Source organism: Crinia signifera, chromosome 3 (genome assembly GCF_055691185.1).
Source record: "Crinia signifera chromosome 3, ASM5569118v1, whole genome shotgun sequence".
Classification (NCBI taxonomy): domain Eukaryota; kingdom Metazoa; phylum Chordata; class Amphibia; order Anura; family Myobatrachidae; genus Crinia; species Crinia signifera.
In genome coordinates, this window is record NC_139219.1 from 100,393,131 (window position 1) to 100,419,592 (window position 26,462).

General features: G+C 44.2%; 1 protein-coding gene across 2 annotated transcripts in view; it reads left to right on the forward strand.

The window, feature by feature from the left end:
- The window catches only part of PCNX2 (pecanex 2), a 187,714-nt gene that overhangs the window by 50,294 nt on the left and 110,958 nt on the right, over nucleotides 1-26,462 (forward strand). For both annotated transcript variants that reach the window (XM_083176293.1, XM_083176292.1), the window contains exons 10-11: nucleotides 5,202-5,347; nucleotides 19,347-19,500. In XM_083176293.1, the coding sequence (XP_083032419.1) occupies nucleotides 5,202-5,347; nucleotides 19,347-19,500 (300 nt within the window). The remainder of the gene's footprint in view (nucleotides 1-5,201; nucleotides 5,348-19,346; nucleotides 19,501-26,462) is intronic.

Genomic DNA, 26,462 nt, shown 5'->3' on the forward strand with positions numbered 1-26,462 from the left:
GCCATTTCCGTGACGGCCAGGAGTGCCTTATGGCTTAAGGCATGGGATGCCGACGAGTTCAAGAAGTCTCTTAAAGCACTGGCTTTTAAAGGAGTATTGATTTTTGGTTCTGAATTAGAATCCCTCATCAAGCAGGCCACCGTGGGGAAGAGTACCTTTCTTCCCATATCAGCAGCTAAACAGGGAACTTCTAGGTTTGCTGCTTTTCACTCGTCCTTTCGTCCCGGAGGTGCTTCAACCAGAGGGCAGTCTGGTAGAGAAAGATTTGCGCCTTTGGGAAGGGAAAAGCTCCCAAGTCCTGGTTTGGTGCCTTCACAAAAAAGCAGGTTTCTAAGGGTGAGGAGAAGCCCTCCTCATGACGGACTGGAGGCTCCGCGTTCTGGAATCAGAGTGGGGGGTTCCTTCCTGCTGTACCAGGATGCTTGGGCTCTCTCCACCCAGGATCCCTGGGTCCGCAATGTGTTTTCCAAAGGATACAAGATCAACCTAAGGGGAGTTTCTCCAAAAAGGTTTCTTCCTACACCCTTACCAAGGGAGGCACGCTTAAAAAAAGGCTAATTTGCAGGTGGCAAAGTCTCTCCTAGAGAAGGGTGTGTTGATTCCGGTACTGCAAGAAGAAAGGAAGAAAGGGTTTAACTCCATTCTTTTCTTGGTACCCAAACCAGACGGATTTTTCAGACCTATTCTGAACCGGAAGTCGCTGAACCTTCACTTGTGGGTGGACCACTTCAGAATGAAATCTCTGAAAACAGTTCTCCTGAGCTTGGAACCGGGAGAATTCCTAGTGTCTGTGGACATTCAAGACACCTATTTGCATGTACCTATATGCGAATAACATCAGTCTTTGCTGCGTTTCACGATCGGCGATTTACATCTGCAATTTCGTGCCCTTCCCTTCAGGCTGGCAACAGTTCCAAGGGTGTTCGTAAAGATAATGGCGGTCATGGCTGCAGCGCTCAGACTCCGGGGATATGTAATCATCCCGTATTTGGACGATCTTTTGTTTAAAGCGGAGTCAGCGGAGAGGCTGCTGGAGAATCTGTCAGCTGCAATTCATTTTCTGCAGAGCCATGGGTGGATATTAAATCTGCCAAAGTCCCAGCTGTGACCCACTCAGAGGCTACAGTTTTTAAGAGTCATTCTGGATACACATCTTCATCGTGTATTTCTTCCAGAATCGAAGGCCAGAGACATTTGTCAGTTAGTATTGACCATTCTGCAGTCACCCGGTCCTTCTGTACGGAATTGTTTGAAACTACTGGGCAAGATCTTGGCGACCTTCGAGACCCTTCAGTATGCCAGATTTCATTCAAGGACGTTCCAATGGAACATCCTTGCAAGTTGGTTGGGGAATCCGAAGTCCATGAAACAAGAAAGGGTTCTTTTGACCCAAGAAACTGGGAATTCCTTACTGTGGTGGACGGATGTGGAATCCCTCCAGTTAGGGCGCTCCCTTCTGTCATGGGACTGGTTGATGGTCACTACTGACGCCAGTCTCAGTAGCTGGGGAGCAGTAACCCTGAACCTGAGGTTGCAGGGCCTATGGTCCAGTGTGGAGTCGTCCTTGCCGATCAATGTCCTGGAGCTGCATGTGGTCTGGAAGACGCTGCTGCAGGTGGGAGAGGTTCTGAGGGAGTCTCCCATTCGAGTCCAGTCGGACAATGCCACAGCTGTGGCTTATCTGAACCACCAAGGAGGCACTCGCAGCAGGATGGCAAGCAGGAAGTGTCTCGGATCTTCGAGTGGTAATTTATCAGCTGTATTCATTCTGGGGATTCGGAATGTGGAAGAGGATTTTCTCAGCAGAGCCGATCTCCTGGAAGGACAATGTGCATTACATCTGGAGGTGTTCCAGGAAATTGTGGCTCTTTAGGGACTCCCTGAAGTGGACTTAATGGCGTCCAGGCACAATTGTCAGGTATCCAGGTTCTGTGCGAGAACCAGGGATCCGTTGGCATGGGCGGTATATGCTGTGTTGAAGTTCCAGGGCACTGTCATGGCATCCGTCTTCCCACCATTTCCCATGATAGCGTGGGTCCTCAGGAGAGCGAGGATGCAAGGAGCAACCATCATTCTAATTGCTCCGGATTGGCCAAGGAGATCTTAGTATTTCAACATTCTGAGCTTGTCGACAGCGTTGTGGCATCTTCCACTTCAGCCAGACCTTCTCAAGCAAGGTCCCTTCCTTCATCAGGACCTAGCTCGGCTCAATTTGACGGCCTGGCCCTTGAAACCTCCATCTTAAAGAAGAAGGGTTTCTCGGATGTGATAATCCGAACCATGATTAGTGCAAGGAAACCAGTTTCTGCAGCTAATTATTATAGAGTTTGGAAGACGTACATTAGGTGGTGTGAAAGACAAAGGGTTCACACATCTAGATTAAAGATGTCAAGACTTCTGGAGTTTCTCCAAGATGGATTTCCTTCAATTATTGAAAGTGCAGTTGTCTGCCTTGTCCATTTTCTTTCAAAAGAAGGTGGCCTTGTTACTGGAGGTGCAAACCTCTCTCCAGGGTTTTACCCGGCTTAAGCCTCCATAAAGACAATCAGTGGCACCTTGGGATTTATCTCTGGTGTTATCTGTTCTACAGAAACCACCTTTTGAACCGTTAAGGTGGGCTGACTTAGAAACTGACATTTTTGTTGGCGATTGCGTCTGCAAGACGTGTATCGGAATTGGGGACCTTGTCTTGCAAGTCTCCGTTTTCGGTGTTCCATGATGATAGGGCTGTGTTGAGAACAGTTCTGAAGTTTTTGCCTAAAGTGGTATCCACTTTTGATTTAAACCAGGAAATTGTGATTCCGGTGTTTAGTCCTCCAGATGAGATTAAAAATAGGGAACAAACTAAAGAAATTGGATAAAACTGACTTGTTATTGGTTTTGTATGATGTACATAAAAGAGGCTGGCCAGCTTCTAAGCAGACCATTGCTAGATGGTTAAGGGCCTGAGCGTACCCTCCCAAAGGACTGTCTCTTGAACATCCCATGGTTGAGCTGCGTCACCAGGATGGATGAAAGAGAAAAGGGTATTTTTGTAAGAACTTACTGTTCAAATCCCTTTCTCTAAATCCATCCTGGTGACACAGCGATCCCTCCCTTACGCTCAGTAAGTTACCATTTATGTGTTAGCATGTTATATCAGTGGCGTGCGGTGGGATGAGGCAGGTGAGACACAGCCTTTCCTGTCATACTAGCGCATATGCCGGCGTTTTGAATTGATAAAGTATGTCAAAGATACAAATAATTTATAAAAAAATTCTTATTTTTATTACTCTAATCATTTTTATAGTCAAAACGCTGGAGTAAAAAGTCTATGGCAGGTGAGGCAGTGCCTCACCTGGCTACCTTTTCTGCATATCAAAACTCAGTGAATCTTCTCTTATCAAAACTCAGTGAATCTCCAGCAGTACACACTGCTGCCCATGTGTATAATGCTGGTATGTACCCCATGGCTCATATATTGTGTGCATATCTGGCTCTGGTACTTGCCAGGGACTCTTGAGCCATTTACCTCACCGCACGTCCATGTGTTATATGGTTATAATGTGATTGTGCATACGTTCAGGCGTTGTACTGAGTTCATGTATCCTAGTGTGCTCTGGAAGTTGAACTGAGGAATGCTGGGATGCAGAAGGGAGGAGCCTGCCTCTCTAAAAGCTTAGCATAAGTGCCTGGCTCCTTTGGACCCTCCTACATCCCAAGGTTGAGCTGTGTCACCAGGATGGATTCAGAGAAAGGGATTTGAACGGTAAGTCCTTACAAAAATCCCCTTATATTCCATTATGTTTATATGCTCCTGAAGTATCCTCAGATGCTACACTTACTGTATTTGAAACTTGATAAAACACTCAGTCTTCTCTACTCTTGACCCAGCCGTAGCAGCATTTCCATTACCAATTCTCATGTCCATATTATTAGTAATTTGCAGGAGCGGCTGTGTATCATTATTGCAGTTCAAACAACTCATTTGACATTCTTGTATCTCTTTAGGATAATATTTCTGATGGTTCAGTGTACACAAACTTTGTTTAGTGCACAAAATTATTAAAAATATTGTATAAAATCACCTTCAGACTGTGGGTTTTTTTCTGGTTGATTCTCTCGGATGCAAATTCACATCCGTGCGAGTCAACCAAACCCTGCGTTGTGAATGGTTGGCTGCATCCATCGCTGTCCTTTGAAATATGTGGTGCGTGCATGCATATGTAAGGCTGCTCTGAGTAACCTTACATATGCGTGCACATTCAGGGGGAAGTGGGCGGGCAGCCATTGGTCCCCTCGCGAATGCAGGGTGGCAGGGAACGGAACCTGAATATTACAGTATAAGGAAAAATCCAAAATACTTCTGGTTCCAAAAACTTCGGATATGGGAGGCTTATACAGTGGTAATGTACATTGTGTAGGCCAGTATTACTAAACAATGAGAAGGTCAGTGGGGTAAAGAAGTGCCTAATATAATTCAAGTAAATTAAGGTAGTGGATCAATGGGAGTTTTGGGGACTAATTCAGACCTGATTGCAGGACACATTTTGTTTGCAAATGGGCAAACCTATGGGCACTGCAGGTGAGGCAATTGGAACACGTTTCAGAGAGGTGTGTAGACACTGGCCGATATATTTATGAGCAATATATCTATTAATGGCATTGTTACTTCACTGCTGATTTTCTAAGGCAGTGGTGTCAAACTCATGGCCCTCCAGCTGTTGTGGAACTACACATGCCAGCATGTCCTGCCACAGAGTTTATTTAATGGATTGCTAAAACTGGGGCAGGGCATGCTGGGACGTGCAGTTCCACAACAGCTGGAGGGCAATGAGTTTGACACCACTGCTCTAAGGAGACCTAGAAAACATTAACATTTAGTGTTCTCAAGGTTTTGGGTTGGCCACCTCTGGGATCCAAGTTGGGTGAAACATGACAAGTATGGTTGATATAGTGTCACAGCCATTTTTACTGTACGCTTTCTTTTTTCTTGACTATTGTGTGATTGCATAGTTCTTCTTGTCATATGTTTAAACTCCATAAAAACCACTTGCATAAATTGTCACTAATAATGTGGACAACTAGTGCATTCTGTTTGCATTCCATGGTTTCTAATTTACATTTTTTTTTCTGGTTGTGTGTCTGACATGCAAAATGATGGGTTTCAAATGACAATGTATATAAGGAATAGAAGAATAAGTCATGTATATGTCTTGCAGCCACTGAGCCGTGCTTCTGAAAATTTGTCACATCTCTCATCAGAGAAGAGTTTTCCAAAAAAGCAATTTTATAAATTTCGCATCTGTCCTGGCAAATGGGTTAAAATTTGGTGTGACCGACTGACATTGCTGGCACTGCTGGATAAGTATGTTCTTTAATACCTATCAACGTGAATACTTTTTCCTTAGTCTTTGCATTGCATGCCATTTTTTTTCTATGGTTAACCCCTTCCCGACATTTGACGTACATTTACGTCATGGCCGGTATGTACTTCCCGACACATGGCATAAATGTACGTCATGCCATTTAACTGTCACCGCGTCTATAGACGCGGTGACAGTTTAAACATGTCTGCTGTCCCTGACAGCAGACATGTCCCTGCATGCCCAGGGGGGGTGGCGATGCCTCCCCCCCGTCGGCGATCGCTGTGATTGGCTGTTCAAATGTGAACAGCCAATTACAGCGTTTTCTGTGTACCGGCGAATAACGTTCGCCGGTGACACAGGGATCGGTGGTGATTGGTGCTGTAAAGTACAGCACCAATCACCACGGGGTGTAAGGGTGACACTGGTGTCACCCCACCCGCCCCCAAAGGCCGTGATTGGTTCGCCGGACCGACGGACCAATCACAGCCATGGAGGGTGATTTAAATTTACGGTGACTGCACTGCAGACGCCATTCCGGTCTGGAATTGCGTGCAGTGCGGTCACCGTACCTATCTGCCGTGATATACTGACCTGATCCTTGCAAAATACTTACCTGATCACCTGATCACTGCTTGTAGCGTGCTGGATGCTTCCTGGATCTGACTTCTTGTGACTTCCTGCTGCTGCTGCAGTGTGATAGAGAGATAGAGAGAGATAGAGAGAGATAGTGACAGAGAGTGTTATATTTTGTGTCTGCTACCCCCCCTTTTTGGGGGTGCAGGTTTTTTTTTTATATATATAACTGTCAGTGCTGCTGCTGCAGTGTCATAGAGTGATAGATAGTGATAGATAGTGAGAGATAGAGAGATAGAGAGAGATAGTGACAGAGAGTGATAGAGAGTGCTATATTTTGTGTCTGCTACCCCCCCTTTTTGGGGGTGCAGGTTTTTTTTTATATATATATAACTGTCAGTGCTGCTGCTGCAGTGTCATAGAGTGATAGATAGTGATAGATAGTGAGAGATAGAGAGTGCTATATTTTGTGTCTGCTACCCCCCCTTTTTGGGGGTGCAGTTTTTTTTTATATATATATAACTGTCAGTGCTGCTGCTGCAGTGTCATAGAGTGATAGATAGTGATAGATAGTGAGAGATAGAGAGATAGAGAGAGATAGTGACAGAGAGTGATAGAGAGTGCTATATTTTGTGTCTGCTACCCCCCCTTTTGTGCTGATCAGTATATCTGTGCTGATCAGCAACTTTTTGGGGGTGCAGGGTTTTTTTTTATATATATACCTGTCAGTTGCTGCCAGTTGCACTGTCAGTTGCACCAAAGGTTGTGCACCTGCTGCCCCTCACTGGTAATCAGTGTCGCATCACTGATCACCTTTTTTTTGTTTTTTTTGAGGGTGCTGTGGGGTCTTTTTAAAAAAAAATTTTTTGCACACACTGTGATTTTGTGGGTGTCCTGTGGCCACTGTGCGCTGATCAGTTACGTACATCACTGATCAGCTTTTTCGGCACAGGGTTGATCTATTTTTTTTTTTTTTTTGATCAAATTCCTGTTGCCTTTGAGCGCTGTTCAATGACGGACGTTACTGACCAACATCTGTGCTCAATTTTTGGCGCAGGACCTTTTTTTTTTTTTTTTTTAACCCCTTCAATTTTTTTTTTTTTTTTATTGGGATCAAATTCCTGTATAAAGTATTTTTTTTTTCTGCACTACATACACACTACACACTACATACCCCCCGTGTTGAAATAAAGTTTGTACCCCCCCTACACTATACACGTGTTGAAACATTTCACTACCAGAAACACAAAAATAAAAATGGCATCCCAAATGTCATCCCAGTCATCCAGAAGAATGTATTCAGCGGAGGAGGCATATGCCATGCTTGCCTCTGACTCTGACACAGCCAGTGAGGCAAGCGGGGAATTTGAAGGATTCATCTTAAGCTCCTCTTTCTCCTCTAGTGATGAGGGACCCCCTCAAAGACGCCCCCGTAGAGCAGCTGAGACCCCCCCCCAATAATTGATCTCGTATGGACCCCACCACCAGACAATTTTGAGCCCCAGGTTCCTGAGTTTTTGGCCATCCCAGGAATCCAATTTGATTCCACAGGTCTCAGAGAAATTGACTTTTTCAAATTATTTTTCTCTGATGATTTTATAAATTTAATGGTGGACCAAACTAATTTATATGCCCAGCAGTTTATTGCTCAAAACCCCACGTCATCATTTGCTAGGTGGACCCCTGTAGATGCAGTAGAGATGATGACGTTTTGGGGTCTGGTGTTTCATATGGGCATAGTAAAAAAGCCAGAAATTAGGCAATATTGGAGTACAGATGTTCTGTACAGCACCCCACTTTACCGTATGGCCATGACCCGGACTCGTTTTGAGTTAATCCTTAAATTTTTGCATTACAACGATAATGCACAGTGCCCACCCAGAGATGATCCCACCTTTGACCGGCTATTTAAAGTCAGGCCGGTCATTGATCATTTCAGCGCCAAATTTGCTGAGATGTACATCCCAGATAAATTCATTTGCATAGACGAGTCCCTTATACATTTTAAAGGAAGGGTTAAATTCCGCCAGTACCTTCCCAGTAAGAGGGCAAGGTATGGCATAAAAATGTATAAGCTGTGTGAAAGCACCTCAGGGTACACCCACAGGTTTAGGGTATATGAAGGGAAGGATTCAAGAATTGAACCGCCAGAATGCCCCCCCTCCTTTGTAGGTGTTAGTGGAAAAATTGTCTGGGATTTAGTGCACCCCTTCCTGGATAAAGGTTATCACCTCTATGTGGATAACTTTTACACTAGCATCCCCCTGTTTAAGGCCCTTGGTTCAAGAGGTACAGCAGCTTGCGGTACTGTGTGCAAGAACCAAAGAGGCCTCCCAAAAACGCACATTGCCCAAGTAATGAGAAGGGGTGAAAGCAGGGGAATATGCACCGAAAATATGTTGTTGGTCAAATATAAGGACAAGAGGGATGTCCTTATACTGACAACAATTCATGGAGACAGTACCACCTCCATCCCTGTACGAGGTACCAGTACCCACACCTCAAAACCTAATTGTATCCTAGATTACAATAGGTACATGGGCGGAGTGGATCTTTCAGATCAGGTACTGAAGCCGTACAGTGCCCTGCGGAAAACAAAAATCTGGTACAAGAAGCTGGCCGTGTATATCATCCAGATGGCACTGTATAACGCTTACGTGCTATTCCGTTCTACCAGCCAGAGGGGGACATTTATGCACTTTCAAGAGGAAGTCATAAAGGGCCTAATATTTGGGAACCAGCAGGCAGAGGGCCCCAGTACTTCTAGTACTGGCCCCCGTATTGTACCAGGGCAGCATTTTCCTGATGAAATCCCCTCCACTGGAAAAAAGGGCAGGACACAAAAAAGGTGCAAAGTTTGCTATAAAAAGGGAATAAGAAAGCAAACTATTTTCCAGTGTGACACTTGCCCCGACAAACCCGGCCTATGTATAAAGGAGTGTTTTAAAATATACCACACATCTATGGATTATTAGGTTCATCATTTCACCGTGCTTCGGGGGTCTTGCTAATGCGACATAGCACCCACCAACATTCCACCAGAATCTGAGCTGCAAAATCCAAAAATCACTCCTTCCCTTCTGAGTCCTGCCATGCACCCAACTGGTATTTTTTGGTCACATGTGAGGCATTGCCATACTCGGGAGAAATTGGGGCACAGATTTTGGGGTGCTTTTTCTCCTTCATTCCTTCTGAAAATGAAAAATTTTGAGCCAGAACTGCATTTTTGTGTAAAAAAATGTAATTTTTCATTTTCACTGCCCAGTTGTATCAAAATTGGTGAAACCCCTGGGGGTTTGAAATGTACACTATACCCCTAGATGAATTCCCTGAGGGGTGTAGTTTGCAAAATGGGGTCACTTGTGGGGGGGTTCCACTGTATTGGTGCTTTGGGGGTCTTGCTAATGCGACATAGCACCCACCAACATTCCACCAGAATCTGTGCTGTAAAATCCAAATATCACTCCTTCCCTTCTGAGTCCTGACACTTTTTGGTCACACATGAGGCATTGCCGTACTCGGGAGAAATTGGGGCACAGATTTTGGGGTGCTTTTTCTCCTTCATTCCTTCTGAAAATGAAAAATTTTGAGCCAGAACTGCATTTTTGTGTAAAAAAATGTAATTTTTCATTTTCACTGCCCAGTTGTATCAAAATTGGTGAAACCCCTGGGGGTTTGAAATGTACACTATACCCCTAGATGAATTCCCTGAGGGGTGTAGTTTGCAAAATGGGGTCACTTGTGGGGGGGTTCCACTGTATTGGTGCTTTGGGGGTCTTGCTAATGCGACATAGCACCCACCAACATTCCACCAGAATCTGTGCTGCAAAATCCAAATATCACTCCTTCCCTTCTGAGTCCTGCCACTTTTTGGTCACACATGAGGCATTGCCGTACTCGGGAGAAATTGGGGCACAGATTTTGGGGTGCTTTGTCTCCTTCATTCCTTGTGAAAATGAAAAATTTTGAGCCAGAACTGCATTTTTGTGTAAAAAATGTAATTTTTCATTTGCACAGCCCAGTTGTATCAAAATTGGTGAAACCCCTGGGGGTTTGAAATGTACACTATACCCCTAGATGAATTCCCTGAGGGGTGTAGTTTGCAAAATGGGGTCACTTGTGGGGGGGTTCCACTGTATTGGTGCTTCGGGGGTCTTGCTAATGCGACATAGCACCCACCAACATTCCACCAGAATCTGAGCTGCAAAATCCAAAAATCACTCCTTCCCTTCTGAGTCCTGCCATGCACCCAAATGGTATTTTTTGGTCACATGTGAGGCATTGCCGTACTCGGGAGAAATTGGGGCACAGATTTTGGGGTGCTTTGTCTCCTTCATTCCTTGTGAAAATGAAAAATTTTGAGCCAGAACTGCATTTTTGTGTAAAAAATTAAATTTTTCATTTTCACTGCCCAGTTGTACCACAATTGGTGAAACCCCTGGGGGTTTGAAATGTACACTATACCCCTAGATGAATTCCCTGAGGGGTGTAGTTTGCAAAATGGGGTCACTTGTGGGGGGGTTCCTAAATTTTAGCATCTTATGGTGCCTAGAAACCTACATGGTGCCTAAAAAATAATCTCATAAAAAGGAGGCTCCAAAATCAAGTAGGTGCTCCTTCTATTATGAAGCCTGTGGTTTGGTCAACGTGCACACTAGGGCGACATATAGGATATTTATGAAAACAAAAGAATTGGGGGAATCAATTTTTAGTCACATTTCTCTAGTAAAATCTACTGTGTTCCTTAGAAAAATGTATTAAAATTGCAAATCTGCAAAGAAAATGAAATTTTGAAATTTCACCTACACTTTGTTTTAATTCCTGTGAAACACCTAAAGGGTTAACAAACTTCCAAAATGCTGTTTTGAATACTGTGAGGGGTGCAGTTTTTGAAATGGCATCATTTATGGGGGTGTCTCACATACAAGTCCCTCAAAGTCACATCAGAACTGAACTGGTCCCTAAAAAAATCAGTGTTTGAAATTTTCTTGAAAATTTGAGAATTTGCTATTCATATTGTAAGCCTCCTAGTGTCCAAAAAAATTAAAAGGAAGTTGAAATAATGATGGAAACATAAAGTAGACATATGGTCTATGTTAGTTATTAACTATTTTGAGTGGTATGATTATTTGTCTCACAAGCAGAAAATTTAACATTTTGCAAATTGCTAAATTTTCCATTTTTTTACGACATTTTGGTATTTTTCACAAAAAAACACAGACTGTATCGACCCAAATTTACCACTAATTTGAAGTACAATGTGTCACGAGAAAACAATCTCAAAATCACTGGGATAAGTAAAAGCAAAAAAAAAGTTATCCCCACTTAAGTGATACATGTCAGATTTGAAAAAAAGGGCTCTGTCAGGAAGGCAAAAACTGGCTGTGTCAGGAAGGGGTTAAGGAACAAATTTAAGAATAGCTTCAGAATTAAAATAATTGAGTACCCTGCTTGATATGGGAAATACGATTCCCAATAAGGCATTCTATATAATAAAAGGCTAACACTGCTCATCACGTCAATGGGATGAATTCAAGTGCTTTGCGTGTCTTTGGCCACTAAATGGTGCCGGACGGAGAACATCAAGTATTGCTCTGTTGGGGTGCACAGCTGCCAGTGCAGAAGGTGTCCACACTTGATGCGATTTTCGCATGGGATTTGAACTTTTTATTTCAAACTGCATCGGGTCTAGTCCAAATCGTGCTGTGTTTATTTTGCTTTGTTTATTTCGCATGAAAAAATCCCAAAGTGTTGGAAAAAACTCATTGACCTTTTCATGTGGCGACATTTAGCAAGATTTTGCTTGTATCAACCTTTTGGTCAATGTCAACCTTTTGATTGTCAACTTTTTGGAGCCGACCTTTTGACTGTCTACCTAGACATTGTGTGTGAGTCACCCAGATCCCGATCATGTGTTATTGCATAGGCAAATACTTTGTTTTAACTTTTAGATGTATGTTTGAAATGAGCATTTCTATTCAGACAGGGCCTGATTAAAGTTTACAGGTGCCATAGGCTAATACACATGTAGCTTCCTTTTAATTGTGCTAAACACAAGTAGGATGAAGGATCTAATGCTTGTGGTGTGTGGAAAGAATTAGTATTTAGGCTGCCCCACTGGCACTGTAGCGCAATGTACATAAGGTAATGGGTCCATTAGTAAGTCGCCTTAAGAACTTAACCCCCTGCAGTACATCAGGACGGGTAATAGCTAACAAGCATGGAATAAATTAGGCCTTAATTTTTTCCTTGGCTTACACCTGCCCCCCCCCCCCAGGTCCTGGTGCCCTAGGCCACAGCCTAATCAGCCTATTGGTTAATCGGGTCCTGTATGCAGGATACAATGCTGCTTGTCCTTGTTACTTAACCCCTTCCCGACATTTGACGTATATATACGTCATGGCCGGGAAGTACTTCCCGACACATGACGTATATATACGTCATGACTTCTAACTGTCACTGCGTCTAGAGACGCAGTGACAGAGGGACGATATCTGCTGTCCCTGACAGCAGACATGTCCCTGCATGCCCAGGGGGGGCTGCGATGCCGCTCCCCCGTCGGCGATCGCTGTGATTGGCTGTTCAGTGTGAACAGCCATTCACAGCGTTTTCTGTGTCACCGGCGAATAACGTTCGCCGGTGACACAGGGATCGGAGGTGATTGGTGCTGTAAAGTACAGCACCAATCACCGCGGGGTGTAAGGGTGACACTGGTGTCACCCCACCTCACCCCGCCCGCCCCCAAAGGCCGTGATTGGTTCGTCGGACCGACGACCACAGCCATGGAGGGGGGTTTAAACTAACGGTGACTGCACTGCAGACGCCATTCCGGTCTGGAATTGCGTGCAGTGCGGTCACCGTACCCAGCTGCCGCGATATACTGACCAGAACCCCTCTAAATACTTACCTGATCACTGCCTGGATCTTGCTTATTCTTGTGACATCCTGTGACATCCTGTGACATCCTGTGCTGTGTTGTGCTGCTGCGGTGTTATTAGATAGAGAGATAGAGAGAGAGAGATAGAGAGGCCTAGTGCTATATTTTGTGCTGCTGCAGTGTGATAGAGCTATAGATAGAGAGATAGAGAGAGATAGAGAGAGAGAGATAGAGAGATAGTGACAGATTGTGCTATATATTTTTTATATAACTGACTGCTGCCCCCCCTTTTGTGCTGATCAGTATAAATTAACTGATCAGCAACTTTTTGGGGGTGCAGGTTTTTTTTTAGATATATATACCTGTCAGTGCTGCTGCTGCAGTGTCATAGAGTGAGAGATAGAGAGATAGAGAGATAGAGAGAGATAGTGACAGAGAGTGATAGAGACTGCTATATTTTGTGTCTGCTGCCCCCCTTTTGTGCACCCCCAGCAACTTTTTGGGGGTGACGGACGTTACTGACCAACATCTGTGCTCAATTTTTGGCGCAGGACCTTTTTTTTTTTTTTTCACCCCTTCAATTTTTTTTTTTTTAACCCCTTCAATTTTTTTTTTTTTTTTAACCCCTTCAATTTTTTTTTTGTATAAAGTATTTTTTTTTCCTGCACTACATACACACTACACACTACATACCCCCCGGGTTGAAATAAAGTTTGTACCCCCCCTACACTATACACGTGTTGAAACACTTCACTACCAGTAACACAAAAATAAAAATGGCATCCCAAAGGTCATCCCAAATGTCATCCCAAATGTCATCCCAGTCATCCAGAAGAATGTATTCAGTGGAGGAGGCATATGCCATGCTTGCCTCTGACTCTGACACAGCCAGTGAGGCAAGCGGGGAATTTGAAGGATTCGTCTTAAGCTCCTCTTCCTCCTCTGGTGATGAGGGACCCCCTCAAAGACGCCCCCGCAGAGCAGCTGAGACCCCCCCCCCCAATAATTGATCTCGTATGGACCCCACCACCAGACAATTTTGAGCCCCAGGTTCCTGAGTTTTTGGCCATGCCAGGAATCCAATTTGATTCCACAGGTCTCAGAGAAATTGACTTTTTCAAATTATTTTTCTCTGATGATTTTATAAATTTAATGGTGGACCAAACTAATTTATATGCCCAGCAGTTTATTGCTCAAAACCCCACGTCATCATTTGCTAGGTGGACCCCTGTAGATGCAGTAGAGATGATGACGTTTTGGGGTCTGGTGTTTCATATGGGCATAGTAAAAAAGCCAGAAATTAGGCAATATTGGAGTACAGATGTTCTGTACAGCAGCCCATTTTACCGTATGGCCATGCCCCGGGCTTGATTTGAGACGATCCTTAAATTTTTGCATTACAACGATAATGCACAGTGCCCACCCAGAGATGATCCCACCTTTGACCGGCTATTCAAAGTCAGGCCGGTCATTGATCATTTCAGTGCCAAATTTGAAGAGATGTACATCCCAGATAAATTCATTTGCATAGACGAGTCCCTTATACATTTTAAAGGAAGGGTTAAATTCCGCCAGTACCTTCCCAGTAAGAGGGCAAGGTATGGCATAAAAATGTATAAGCTGTGTGAAAGCACCTCAGGGTACACTCACAGGTTTAGGGTATATGAAGGGAAGGATTCAAGAATTGAACCGCCAGAATGCCCCCCCTCCCTCGTAGGTGTTAGTGGAAAAATTGTCTGGGATTTAGTGCACCCCTTCCTGGATAAAGGTTATCACCTCTATGTGGATAACTTTTACACTAGCATCCCCCTGTTTAAGGCCCTTGGTTCAAGAGGTACAGCAGCTTGCGGTACTGTGCGCAAGAACCAAAGAGGCCTCCCAAAAACGCACATTGCCCAAGTAATGAGAAGGGGTGAAAGCAGGGGAATATGCACCGAAAATATGTTGTTGGTCAAATATAAGGACAAGAGGGATGTCCTTATACTGACAACAATTCACGGAGACAGTACCACCTCCGTCCCTGTACGAGGTACCAGTACCCACACCTCAAAACCTAATTGTATCCTGGATTACAATAGGTACATGGGCGGAGTGGATCTTTCAGATCAGGTACTGAAGCCGTACAGTGCCCTGCGGAAAACAAAAATCTGGTACAAGAAGCTGGCCGTGTATATCATCCAGATGGCACTGTATAACGCTTACGTGCTATTCCGTTCTACCGGCCAGAGGGGGACATTTATGCACTTTCAAGAGGAAGTCATAAAGGGCCTAGTATTTGGGAACCAGCAGGCAGAGGGCCCCAGTACTTCTAGTACTGGCCCCCGTATTGTACCAGGGCAGCATTTTCCGAACGAAATCCCCTCCACTGCAAGAAAGGGCAGGACACAAAAAAGGTGCAAAGTTTGCTATAAAAAGGGAATAAGAAAGGAAACTATTTTCCACTGTGAAACTTGCCCCGACAAACCCGGCCTATGTATAAAGGAGTGTTTTAAAATATACCACACATCTATGGATTATTAGGTTCATCATTTCACCGTGCTTCGGGGGTCTTGCTAATGCCACATAGCACCCACCAACATTCCACCAGAATCTGAGCTGCAAAATCCAAAAATCACTCCTTCCCTTCTGAGTCCTGCCATGCACCCAACTGGTATTTTTTGGTCACATATGAGGCATTGCCATACTCGGGAGAAATTGGGGCACAGATTTTGGGGTGCTTTTTCTCCTTCATACCTTCTGAAAATGAAAAATTTTGAGCCAGAACTGCATTTTTGTGTAAAAAATGTAATTTTTCATTTTCACTGCCCAGTTGTATCAAAATTGGTGAAACCCCTGGGGGTTTGAAATGTACACTATACCCCTAGATGAATTCCCTGAGGGGTGTAGTTTGCAAAATGGGGTCACTTGTGGGGGGGTTCCACTGTATTGGTGCTTTGGGGGTCTTGCTAATGCGACATAGCACCCACCAACATTCCACCACCAAAAATCACTCCTTCCCTTCTGAGTCCTGCCATGCACCCAACTGGTATTTTTTGGTCACATATGAGGCATTGCCATACTCGGGAGAAATTGGGGCACAGATTTTGGGGTGCTTTTTCTCCTTCATACCTTATGAAAATGAAAAATTTTGAGCCAGAACTGCATTTTTGTGTAAAAAATGTAATTTTTCATTTTCACTGCCCAGTTGTATCAAAATTGGTGAAACCCCTGGGGGTTTGAAATGTACACTATACCCCTAGATGAATTCCCTGAGGGGTGTAGTTTGCAAAATGGGGTCACTTGTGGGGTGGTTCCACTGTATTGGTGCTTTGGGGGTCTTGCTAATGCGACATAGCACCCACCAACATTCCACCAGAATTTGTGCTGCAAAATCCAAATATCACTCCTTCCCTTCTGAGTCCTGCCACTTTTTGGTCACACATGAGGCATTGCCGTACTCGGGAGAAATTGGGGCACAGATTTTGGGGTGCTTTTTCTCCTTCATACCTTCTGAAAATGAAAAATTTTGAGCCAGAACTGCATTTTTGTGTAAAAAAATGTAATTTTTCATTTTCACTGCCCAGTTGTATCAAAATTGGTGAAACCCCTGGGGGTTTGAAATGTACACTATACCCCTAGATGAATTCCCTGAGGGGTGTAGTTTGCAAAATGGGCTCACTTGTGGGGGGGTTCCACTGTATTGGTGCTTGGGGGGTCTTGCTAATGCAACATAGCACCCACCAACATTCCACCAGAATCTGAGCTGCAAAATCCAAAAATCACTCCTTCCTTTCTGAGTCCTGCCATGCACCCAAATGGTATTTTTTGGTCACATGTGAGGCATTGCCGTACTCGGGAGAAATTGGGGCACAGATTTTGGGGTGCTTTGTCTCCTTCATTCCTTGTGAAAATGAAAGATTTTGAGCCAGAACTGCATTTTTGTGTAAAAAATGTAATTTTTCATTTGCACAGCCCAGTTGTATCAAAATTGGTGAAACCCCTGGGGGTTTGAAATGTACACTATACCCCTAGATGAATTCCCTGAGGGGTGTAGTTTGCAAAATGGGGTCACTTGTGGGGGGGTTCCACTGTATTGGTGCTTGGGGGGTCTTGCTAATGCAACATAGCACCCACCAACATTCCACCAGAATCTGAGCTGCAAAATCCAAAAATCACTCCTTCCTTTCTGAGTCCTGCCATGCACCCAAATGGTATTTTTTGGTCACATGTGAGGCATTGCCGTACTCGGGAGAAATTGGGGCACAGATTTTGGGGTGCTTTGTCTCCTTCATTCCTTGTGAAAATGAAAAATTTTGAGCCAGAACTGCATTTTTGTGTAAAAAAATGTAATTTTTCATTTTCACTGCCCAGTTGTATCAAAATTGGTGAAACCCCTGGGGGTTTGAAATGTACACTATACCCCTAGATGAATTCCCTGAGGGGTGTAGTTTGCAAAATGGGGTCACTTGTGGGGGGGTTCCACTGTATTGGTGCTTGGGGGGTCTTGCTAATGCAACATAGCACCCACCAACATTCCACCAGAATCTGAGCTGCAAAATCCAAAAATCACTCCTTCCTTTCTGAGTCCTGCCATGCACCCAAATGGTATTTTTTGGTCACATGTGAGGCATTGCCGTACTCGGGAGAAATTGGGGCACAGATTTTGGGGTGCTTTGTCTCCTTCATTCCTTGTGAAAATGAAAAATTTTGAGCCAGAACTGCATTTTTGTGTAAAAAATGTAATTTTTCATTTGCACAGCCCAGTTGTATCAAAATTGGTGAAACCCCTGGGGGTTTGAAATGTACACTATACCCCTAGATGAATTTCCTGAGGGGTGTAGTTTGCAAAATGGGGTCACTTGTGGGGGGGTTCCACTGTATTGGTGCTTGGGGGGTCTTGCTAATGCGACATAGCACCCACCAAAATTCCACCAGAATCTGAGCTGCAAAATCCAAAAATCACTCCTTCCCTTCTGAGTCCTGCCATGCACCCAAATGGTATTTTTTGGTCACATGTGAGGCATTGCCGTACTCGGGAGAAATTGGGGCACAGATTTTGGGGTGCTTTTTCTCCTTCATACCTTCTGAAAATGAAAAATTTTGAGCCAGAACTGCATTTTTGTGTAAAAAAATGTAATTTTTCATTTTCACTGCCCAGTTGTATCAAAATTGGTGAAACCCCTGGGGGTTTGAAATGTACACTATACCCCTAGATGAATTCCCTGAGGGGTGTAGTTTGCAAAATGGGGTCACTTGTGGGGGGTTTCCACTGTATTGGTGCTTTGGGGGTCTTGCTAATGCGACATAGCACCCACCAACATTCCACCACCAAAAATCACTCCTTCCCTTCTGAGTCCTGCCATGCACCCAACTGGTATTTTTTGGTCACATATGAGGCATTGCCATACTCGGGAGAAATTGGGGCACAGATTTTGGGGTGCTTTTTCTCCTTCATACCTTATGAAAATGAAAAATTTTGAGCCAGAACTGCATTTTTGTGTAAAAAAATGTAATTTTTCATTTTCACTGCCCAGTTGTATCAAAATTGGTGAAACCCCTGGGGGTTTGAAATGTACACTATACCCCTAGATGAATTCCCTGAGGGGTGTAGTTTGCAAAATGGGGTCACTTGAGGGGGGGTTCCTAAATTTTAGCATCTTATGGTGCCTAGAAACCTACATGGTGCCTAAAAAATAATCTCATAAAAAGGAGGCTCCAAAATCAAGTAGGTGCTCCTTCTATTATGAAGCCTGTGGTTTGGTCAACGTGCACACTAGGGCCACATATAGGATATTTATGAAAACAAAAGAATTGGGGGAATCAATTTTTAGTCACATTTCTCTAGTAAAATCTACTGTGTTCCTTAGAAAAATGTATTAAAATTGCAAATCTGCAAAGAAAATGAAATTTTGAAATTTCACCTACACTTTGTTTTAATTCCTGTGAAACACCTAAAGGGTTAACAAACTTCCAAAATGCTGTTTTGAATACTGTGAGGGGTGCAGTTTTTGAAATGGTATCATTTATAGGGGTGTCTCACATACAAGTCCCTCAAAGTCACATCAGAACTGAACTGGTCCCTAAAAAAATCAGTGTTTGAAATTTTCTTGAAAATTTGAGAATTTGCTATTCATATTGTAAGCCTCCTAGTGTCCAAAAAAATAAAAAGGAAGTTGAAATAATGATGGAAACATAAAGTAGACATATGGTCTATGTTAGTTATTAACTATTTTGAGTGGTATGATTATTTGTCTCACAAGCAGAAAATTTAACATTTTGCAAATTGCTAAATTTTCCATTTTTTTACGACATTTTGGTATTTTTCACAAAAAAACACATACTGTATCGACCCAAATTTACCACTAATTTGAAGTACAATGTGTCACGAAAAAACAATCTCAAAATCACTGGGATAAGTAAAAGCAAAAAAAAGTTATCCCCACTTAAGTGATACATGTCAGATTTGAAAAAAAGGGCTCTGTCAGGAACGCAAAAACTGGCTCTGTCAGGAAGGGGTTAAAGAATCAATACGTTTACCTTAATATTTGTTTTTCACATTTCGCTTACAGAACTGAAAATATTGTAGAGGATTTCTTAACCGTACTGCTTGCCATCTGTGTTTCCTTTTTTGGATTTCTGGTTCTGCAGCAAGATCTCTTTAAAGAAATCTGGATTTTCCATTTTTGCTTTGTTATTGCTAGCTGTCAGTTTTGCCTTCTTAAGGTAGGATAGCATGTATAAAGCTACATCTTTCTTTCTGACAATATTTTATATTCTCATTTTCTGATTGCACAGGATTGTCCATTATCATTTGTCAGAGTCAAATAGATCTGTGTAGTGTGAATAGTGACAAAAGGCCTGATTCACTTTATTATCATACCGTATTATCATATTTTCAGGATCACATAACAGCCCTATAATAGCCTACAGTCGTTTCACCCGTAAGGCTTTGTCAAGGCAAAGCCTTATGGATGAAACGACTGTAGGCTAGTATTGGGCTGTTATGTGATCCTGAAAATATGATTATAATGTATATGTGGCAGCAGGGGCGGATCCAGGATAAAATGACAGGGGGGGCACCATGATAAAAGAGGGTTTAGGTGGGGGAGGGCCAGTGTTAGTGGTGCCAGTGTACATGCTAAGAGAGTGGCAGAGAGAGGGTGGCAATGGGATTAAAAATAGGCCCTGGCATTTAAAGTACGCATGCCCACCATGGCAACAAAAGTGAAGGATGTAGTTGTGCGCGCGCCGAAGGCGCGCTCTGGAAAAGGGGGTGTGGCCACTCAACAGGGGGCATGTCCTTGAGTGTAGTGTACAACACCATATACAACTTCTACACATTATGCAACAAAATACTAGACCCCATTATACTTGCCCCTTACACATGATGCCAAATGGAATGAGCCAAAATTCAAACAAGGCCACATGGATTGTGTCAAAATTCACATAATGCCACACGGATTGAGCCAAAATTTACATAATAACACACTTTGAGCCAAAATTCACATAATGCCAAATGGATTGAGCCAAAATTCACATAATGCCAAATGGATTGAGCCAAAATTCACATAATGCCACATGGATTGTGTCAAAATTCACATAATGCCACACGGATTGTGCCAAATTCATAAGATGCCATATGGATTGAGCCAAAATTCACATAATGCCACATGGATTGAGCCAAAATTCACATAATGCCACACGGATTGAGCCAAAATTCACATAATGCCACACGGATTGAGCCAGAATTCACATAATGCCACACAGATTAAGACAAAATTCACAATACGCTTCATAAACAGGGACATTGTCCACCAAAGGCACGCATTAAACATTTACACATTTCAGCACTTACTGTATGTAGCATAATTTTTAATAGGCATTATGGTGTTTGGCATAATACATAATGGACATCATGCCGTGTAATTTAACGTGCAATGGACATTATGTCCATTGCACGTTAAATTACACGGCATGATGTCCATTATGTATTATGCCAAACACCATAATGCCTATTAAAAATTATGCTACATACAGTAAGTGCTGCTTATCTACATGCTCATTTCAAGGGTTCCATGCTCATTGCCAGAGGTTCCATGCTCGTTGCCATGTGGGATTACATGCTCATTGCCAACGGGGAATACATGCTCGTGGTAAATGGGGGACAGCCGCCACCAGGCAGAAGTGATAGCCACTGACAGTGGCAGAGCCTGGCTGTATTCCGAGCACTGCAGGTCCCAGCTATTTGAAATAATACCCATTTCCCACCAGAAAATGCATTCCCAGGTTGGCCCCTTTTACACCAGCCTAGTCCCTGCATTTTCTGGTGTGAGGGGGAGAGAAAACCACCCCTCCCCCCTTTAACCAGTTATCTCATTTAACCGGCTATATCTTCAGAACTAACTGACTTATTTACATGAAAAAAGTATTATATTGAAGAACTTTTGAGTGGGCTTTGAATGATTTTGGTCCAGTGAAACTGGAACGTTTGGTTCCAGAGTAATCTGCCCTCAAAGAATATGAACAGCCATGAAATTACATTTCAAAAATAAAAAAATCGATTTACACGCTATATCTCTGGAACCGATTGACCGATATGGACCATCCATATTGAAGGCCCAGCGATTTGGAATTGAATGACTTCAACCACAAGCTCCTGTGATGCCAGGGGGGGAACTGGCAGCCATCGGAACCGGGTGGGGGTCGGAATTGATGGGTCCCATATTATCCTATGGGGAAAAAATGTTACCGCTTTACCAGGCGATATCTCCGGTTCCCGGGGGGCTAGAGACATGGGGCTGGGCTTGTTGGAAAGCTCTGGTCCTCATCTACAAAATGAATGACAGGGGGGGCACGTGCCCGGGTGCCCCCCCCCTGAATCCGCCACTGTGTGGCAGTCAGATAGAATGTACACAGAAATGTAATTGACTATAGCACATTGTGGAAGTGTGCTTTAACAGAATAGTGTTCTCACACATGATGTGATTATTATATCTGAATTTCTACCATCTTAGCAAAAGGAGTTAATGTATATTGCAATTCTACAGAAGATATTTACAAAAGCTGTATTATCAGCACAATACGCTGCTGTATTAACAAGCAGCAGCAACAGCTCTGAATGTACCCAGGATATATTGCAACTGCAGCATAAAGTAAGGTACTTGTTTCCTAGAACGGCCACAATCGTGAGTGATCGTGGCTCTTAATTAAGGGACACGATCCTCACGATGTGGCCGATTTTTTACACTTTTTTGACTTTGATTGACAGAAATCGGGTCAATCGGTCGGTCGCGACCAATTAAAATCGGCCGCGATGCGACCGACCGATTGACCCGATTTTTCCATAGACTTCAATGTTAAAAAATCTTTTAACATTGAAATCGGGAGGATCTTGTCGGTCTTGTGCCATTATAATGGCACAAGATGAGATGGACTTGATTAAGTCCATCTCACATAGGGAAAAATGTTAAAAAAGGTGAAATGGGCCAATATGACCCATTTCACATTTTTTATGTGCCCGCCATGACCCCACGATAGACGTCAACCCGAAGCGTGGCGAGCGCAGCGAGCCCGCGAGGGGCGGCGGTGCGCGTCCTCCGACCTTTTCATTCCCCTACTATCCACTAGGGCGTGGAGTGAGAATAGAATAGTGTGGCGAGCGCAGCGAGCCACCGAGCCCGAAGCGTGGCGAGCGCAGCGAGCCCCGCGAGGGGACGCGTATACCTGTGAAGTTAGACGCGTCCCCTCGCGGGGCTCGCTGCGCTCGCCACGCTTCGGGCTCGGTGGCTCGCTGCGCTCGCCACACTATTCTATTCTCACTCCACGCCCTAGTGGATAGTAGGGGAATGAAAAGGTCGGAGGACGCGCACCGCCGCCCCTCGCGGGCTCGCTGCGCTCGCCACGCTTCGGGTTGACGTCTATCGTGGGGTCTAGCCCACTTAGTAACATTTGTGGGGGCAATTGAAAATAATCAGGTGAAAAAAAAAAAAAAAATCGGGTGAAAAATCGGTCGATCGGATCGGTCGCATCGTATGCGACCAAATCGCATGCGATGCGATCGATCCGATTTTTTATCTTACGACCACAACGATCTAAATCGTTGTGGCCGTTCTAGGAAACAAGTACCTAAAGTAAATACTTTAAGATATGTATAAAGGGGGAAATCACACCAAATAATGATCAATTTAGATCCAGCGACCCCCCCCATTGAATACAATTCCAGGTTCAAGAATATAGTACCTTCAGCGATATGTGTACATATGTAGGATTAGCAGTGTGTTGAAATACAATTTTGGCATGTGAACATCTCAGTGACTGCAAACAGCTGAGGGGAGTAACTCTCGCTCACTGCAACATTATTCTATATCTCAGGCAAACTTGGGAACACCCAGACATATAAACCAGAGATATTGTGCTGAGCATCTGACCGGCCACAGATAAGTATATGTAGCTAATGAGCACCAGACCTCTATATAACAATAGGAGGACAAATACTGTACTGTACATAATGGCCCATTAGGAATATTAATTAAAAACACTATTTTCTTACTTTTGCCCTTTTCTTTCTTTTAATATTTCACCCTTTGAGTTTATAATATTGAACAATTTTAATACATACCAATAAAGTGTCTGACTTTTATATTGTAACTGAACCCAGTGCACCCAAGTCATACAGTAAGTCTACTTAGCTTTTTTCCCTTTTTTCCTACGAATTGTTGTTACAATTACTATATAGTACTATATAAGTAGTGGGTGGCACCTCTTAAATGTATACTGGTGCAGGATACCCTTTGCTATAACCATTACTGAGCATAGGCGAATCTAGAATTATGGTAATGGTGGTCCAAGACCTAGACATAACAGCAGGGAGACCTTTGCGCGGCGTAGTCGCGCGGCAAAAAAGGGGCGGGGCCTCATGGGAAGGAGGCGTGGCATTACAAAAAGGGGTGTGGTATTACACTTTAGACCATACACAGTAATGCCCATTACACATTTTAGCAAACTCCGTAATACCCATTACACATAAAGCCACATGCCAATTACACATAAGGCCACACACCATCAGGCCCATTACACATTGTGCCACACATCATGATGCCCATTACATACTATATAACAAACCGTAATGCCCATTACATATTTGCCACATAAGTGCTGCTTACCTACGTGCTCATTGCTAGGGGGTTCTTGCTTGATGGCACCATAGTACCCATTACACATGATGCCGCACACCATAGTACCCATTACACATGATGCCGCACACCATAGTACCCATTACACATGATGCCGCGCACCATGATGCTGCACACATAATGTCCCTTACACATGATGCTGCACACATAATGCCGCTTACACATGATGCTGCACACCGTAATGCCCCTTACACATTAAGCCACACATTATGCGTAATGCCCCTACATACCGCCACTTGTCCCTTAAGCAATGCCCCCAAAAGTGCCAATTACTGTAAATTTTTAGATGAGCCTTCGCTGCTGCTGCAGGGAGAGATGGAGAGCAGTGCAGCTGCTTCTATGGGGAGAGGAGCAGAGCGCAGCGCAGAGCACGCTCCCACTCCCCTCCTGGTGTCACCACTAGCCGAGTGGACATTTGAAATATTGTGCGCGCTGTTGTTGTGCGTGACATCAGGGGAGCACGCTGGGCGCCGGCACCACATGATTAAATAATACCCCTTTCACAACAGAAAATGCAGGGATTTACCCGGGAATATGGTCCCAGGATCATGCTGGGACATTCCCAGGCTGACCCCTTATACACCAGCCTAGTCCCTGCATTTTCTGGTGTGAGGGGGAGAGACAACCACTCCCCTCTCCCTACCCCCCTTTAACCAACCAGCTATATCTTCGGAACCAACTCACCCATTTACATGAGACCAGTATCATATTGAAGAACTTTTGAGATGGCTTTGAATGATTTTGGTCCCGTGAAACTGGGCTGTTTGGTTCCAGAGAAATCTGCCCTCAAAGAACATAAACAGTCATGAAATTACATTTAAGAAATAAAAAAAAACGGTTTAACCTCAATATCCCTGGAACCAATTAACCCATATGGATCCAGCCTGGTATCAGATTGAAGGCCCAGCGATTTGGGTTCGACTGAGATCAACCTCGAGCTTCAGTGATGCCGAAGGGGGCACTGGCAGCGGTTGAACTGGGTGGGGGTCGGAATTAGCGGGTCCCATGTTATCCTATAGGGAAAATGTTCCAGATTTGCCTGTCCGTATCTCCGGTTCCCAGGGGGCTAGAGACACAGGGGTGGGCTCGTTGGAAAGCACCATCCCTCAGCTACAAAATGGGCTAATGGGTGGTCCTGTGCACCCCCGGACCACCCCCTAGATTCGCCTATGTTACTGAGTCAGACCTGATTGCACGGCTGCTTATTCGCAGGCCAATCGATTAATGATAGACTGCACATGCGCAATGCTGTTCTGTGATAAAAGCCTGCTACTTTTTAAAATCTCTGGCAGTATGTAGAGGGATTGACAGCAAGCCAGCATTTGTTTGTGGTAACCGGCCATTTTCAGGGAGTGTCATGGAAAATGCAGGCGTGACTTCAGCTTCAGCCATGATCAACTGGATTCTATGGCAGCCCCAAGTAAGCCCAGGGCTACATACAGACTGTACTCACGGAAAATCATTTGATGGTGAACTGCTAGTGAATGGATTTGCAGGTGAATCCCTGAATGTGCTACTTTTTGCAAGCCATACTAAGCCATTTGCAGGCTTACAAACGGTGAGATTTCACTTTGGTGGGTTGGCGTATACCTGATCCCTGGGCTCCCAAAATTAGAAGCTGTGCTATCAGGTATGAATCAGGCCCAGGTTTTCTGACCATACATTTTAAGGTTATCTGCCTAACTAACCTTTTTGGTCGGTTGGTTGGAATGAAAATCTGGTAATATATGGGAACAAATGACATTTGACCATTTGCTCTCAAACAATTATAAACTGACATTCAGACAAGTTGGTTAAGTCAAATGGCTTTGATCAATTTGCCTGAACAAACATTTTGTCCAGTTCAAGCTTTAGGGAGCAAATAGTGATTGTTTTTCTAAATTAGTAGCAAAAGTAGAATGTACAGGGAACTGAACGGGCGCCCACTAAGTTAATTGCGCACCATGCTTTTCTCCGTAGAGAAATCGGATCGCATCGCATCGTACACATACACGATATTGAACGATGCGATGCGATGCGATCCGATTCGATTTCCCATAGGAAACAATGTTAAATGGCTCAATTTAGCCAAATTATCATTGGAACAATAGTAAATGGGCCAAAAACACCCCTGAACATTGAAATGTCCCCCCAAAAGTAGTTGACGCCACCCCGCCATGAACGTGAACCCGAAGCGTGGCGAGCGCAGCGAGCCCGCGAGGGGCGGCGGTACACGTCCTCCGACCTTTTCATGCCCTACTATCCACGTCGGCCAGAAGTGAGAATAGAATAGTGTGGCGAGCGCAGCGAGCCACCGAGCCCGAAGCGTGGCGAGCGCAGCGAGCCCCGCGAGGGGACGCGGATACCTTCACAGGTAAACGCGTCCCTTCGTGGGCTTCCCAGGTGTCCGCGTCGCCATGGACACCTGGGAAGCCCGCGAGGGGATGCGTATAACTGTGAAGGTATCCGCGTCCCCTCGCGGGGCTCGCTGCGCTCGCCACGCTTCGGGCTCGG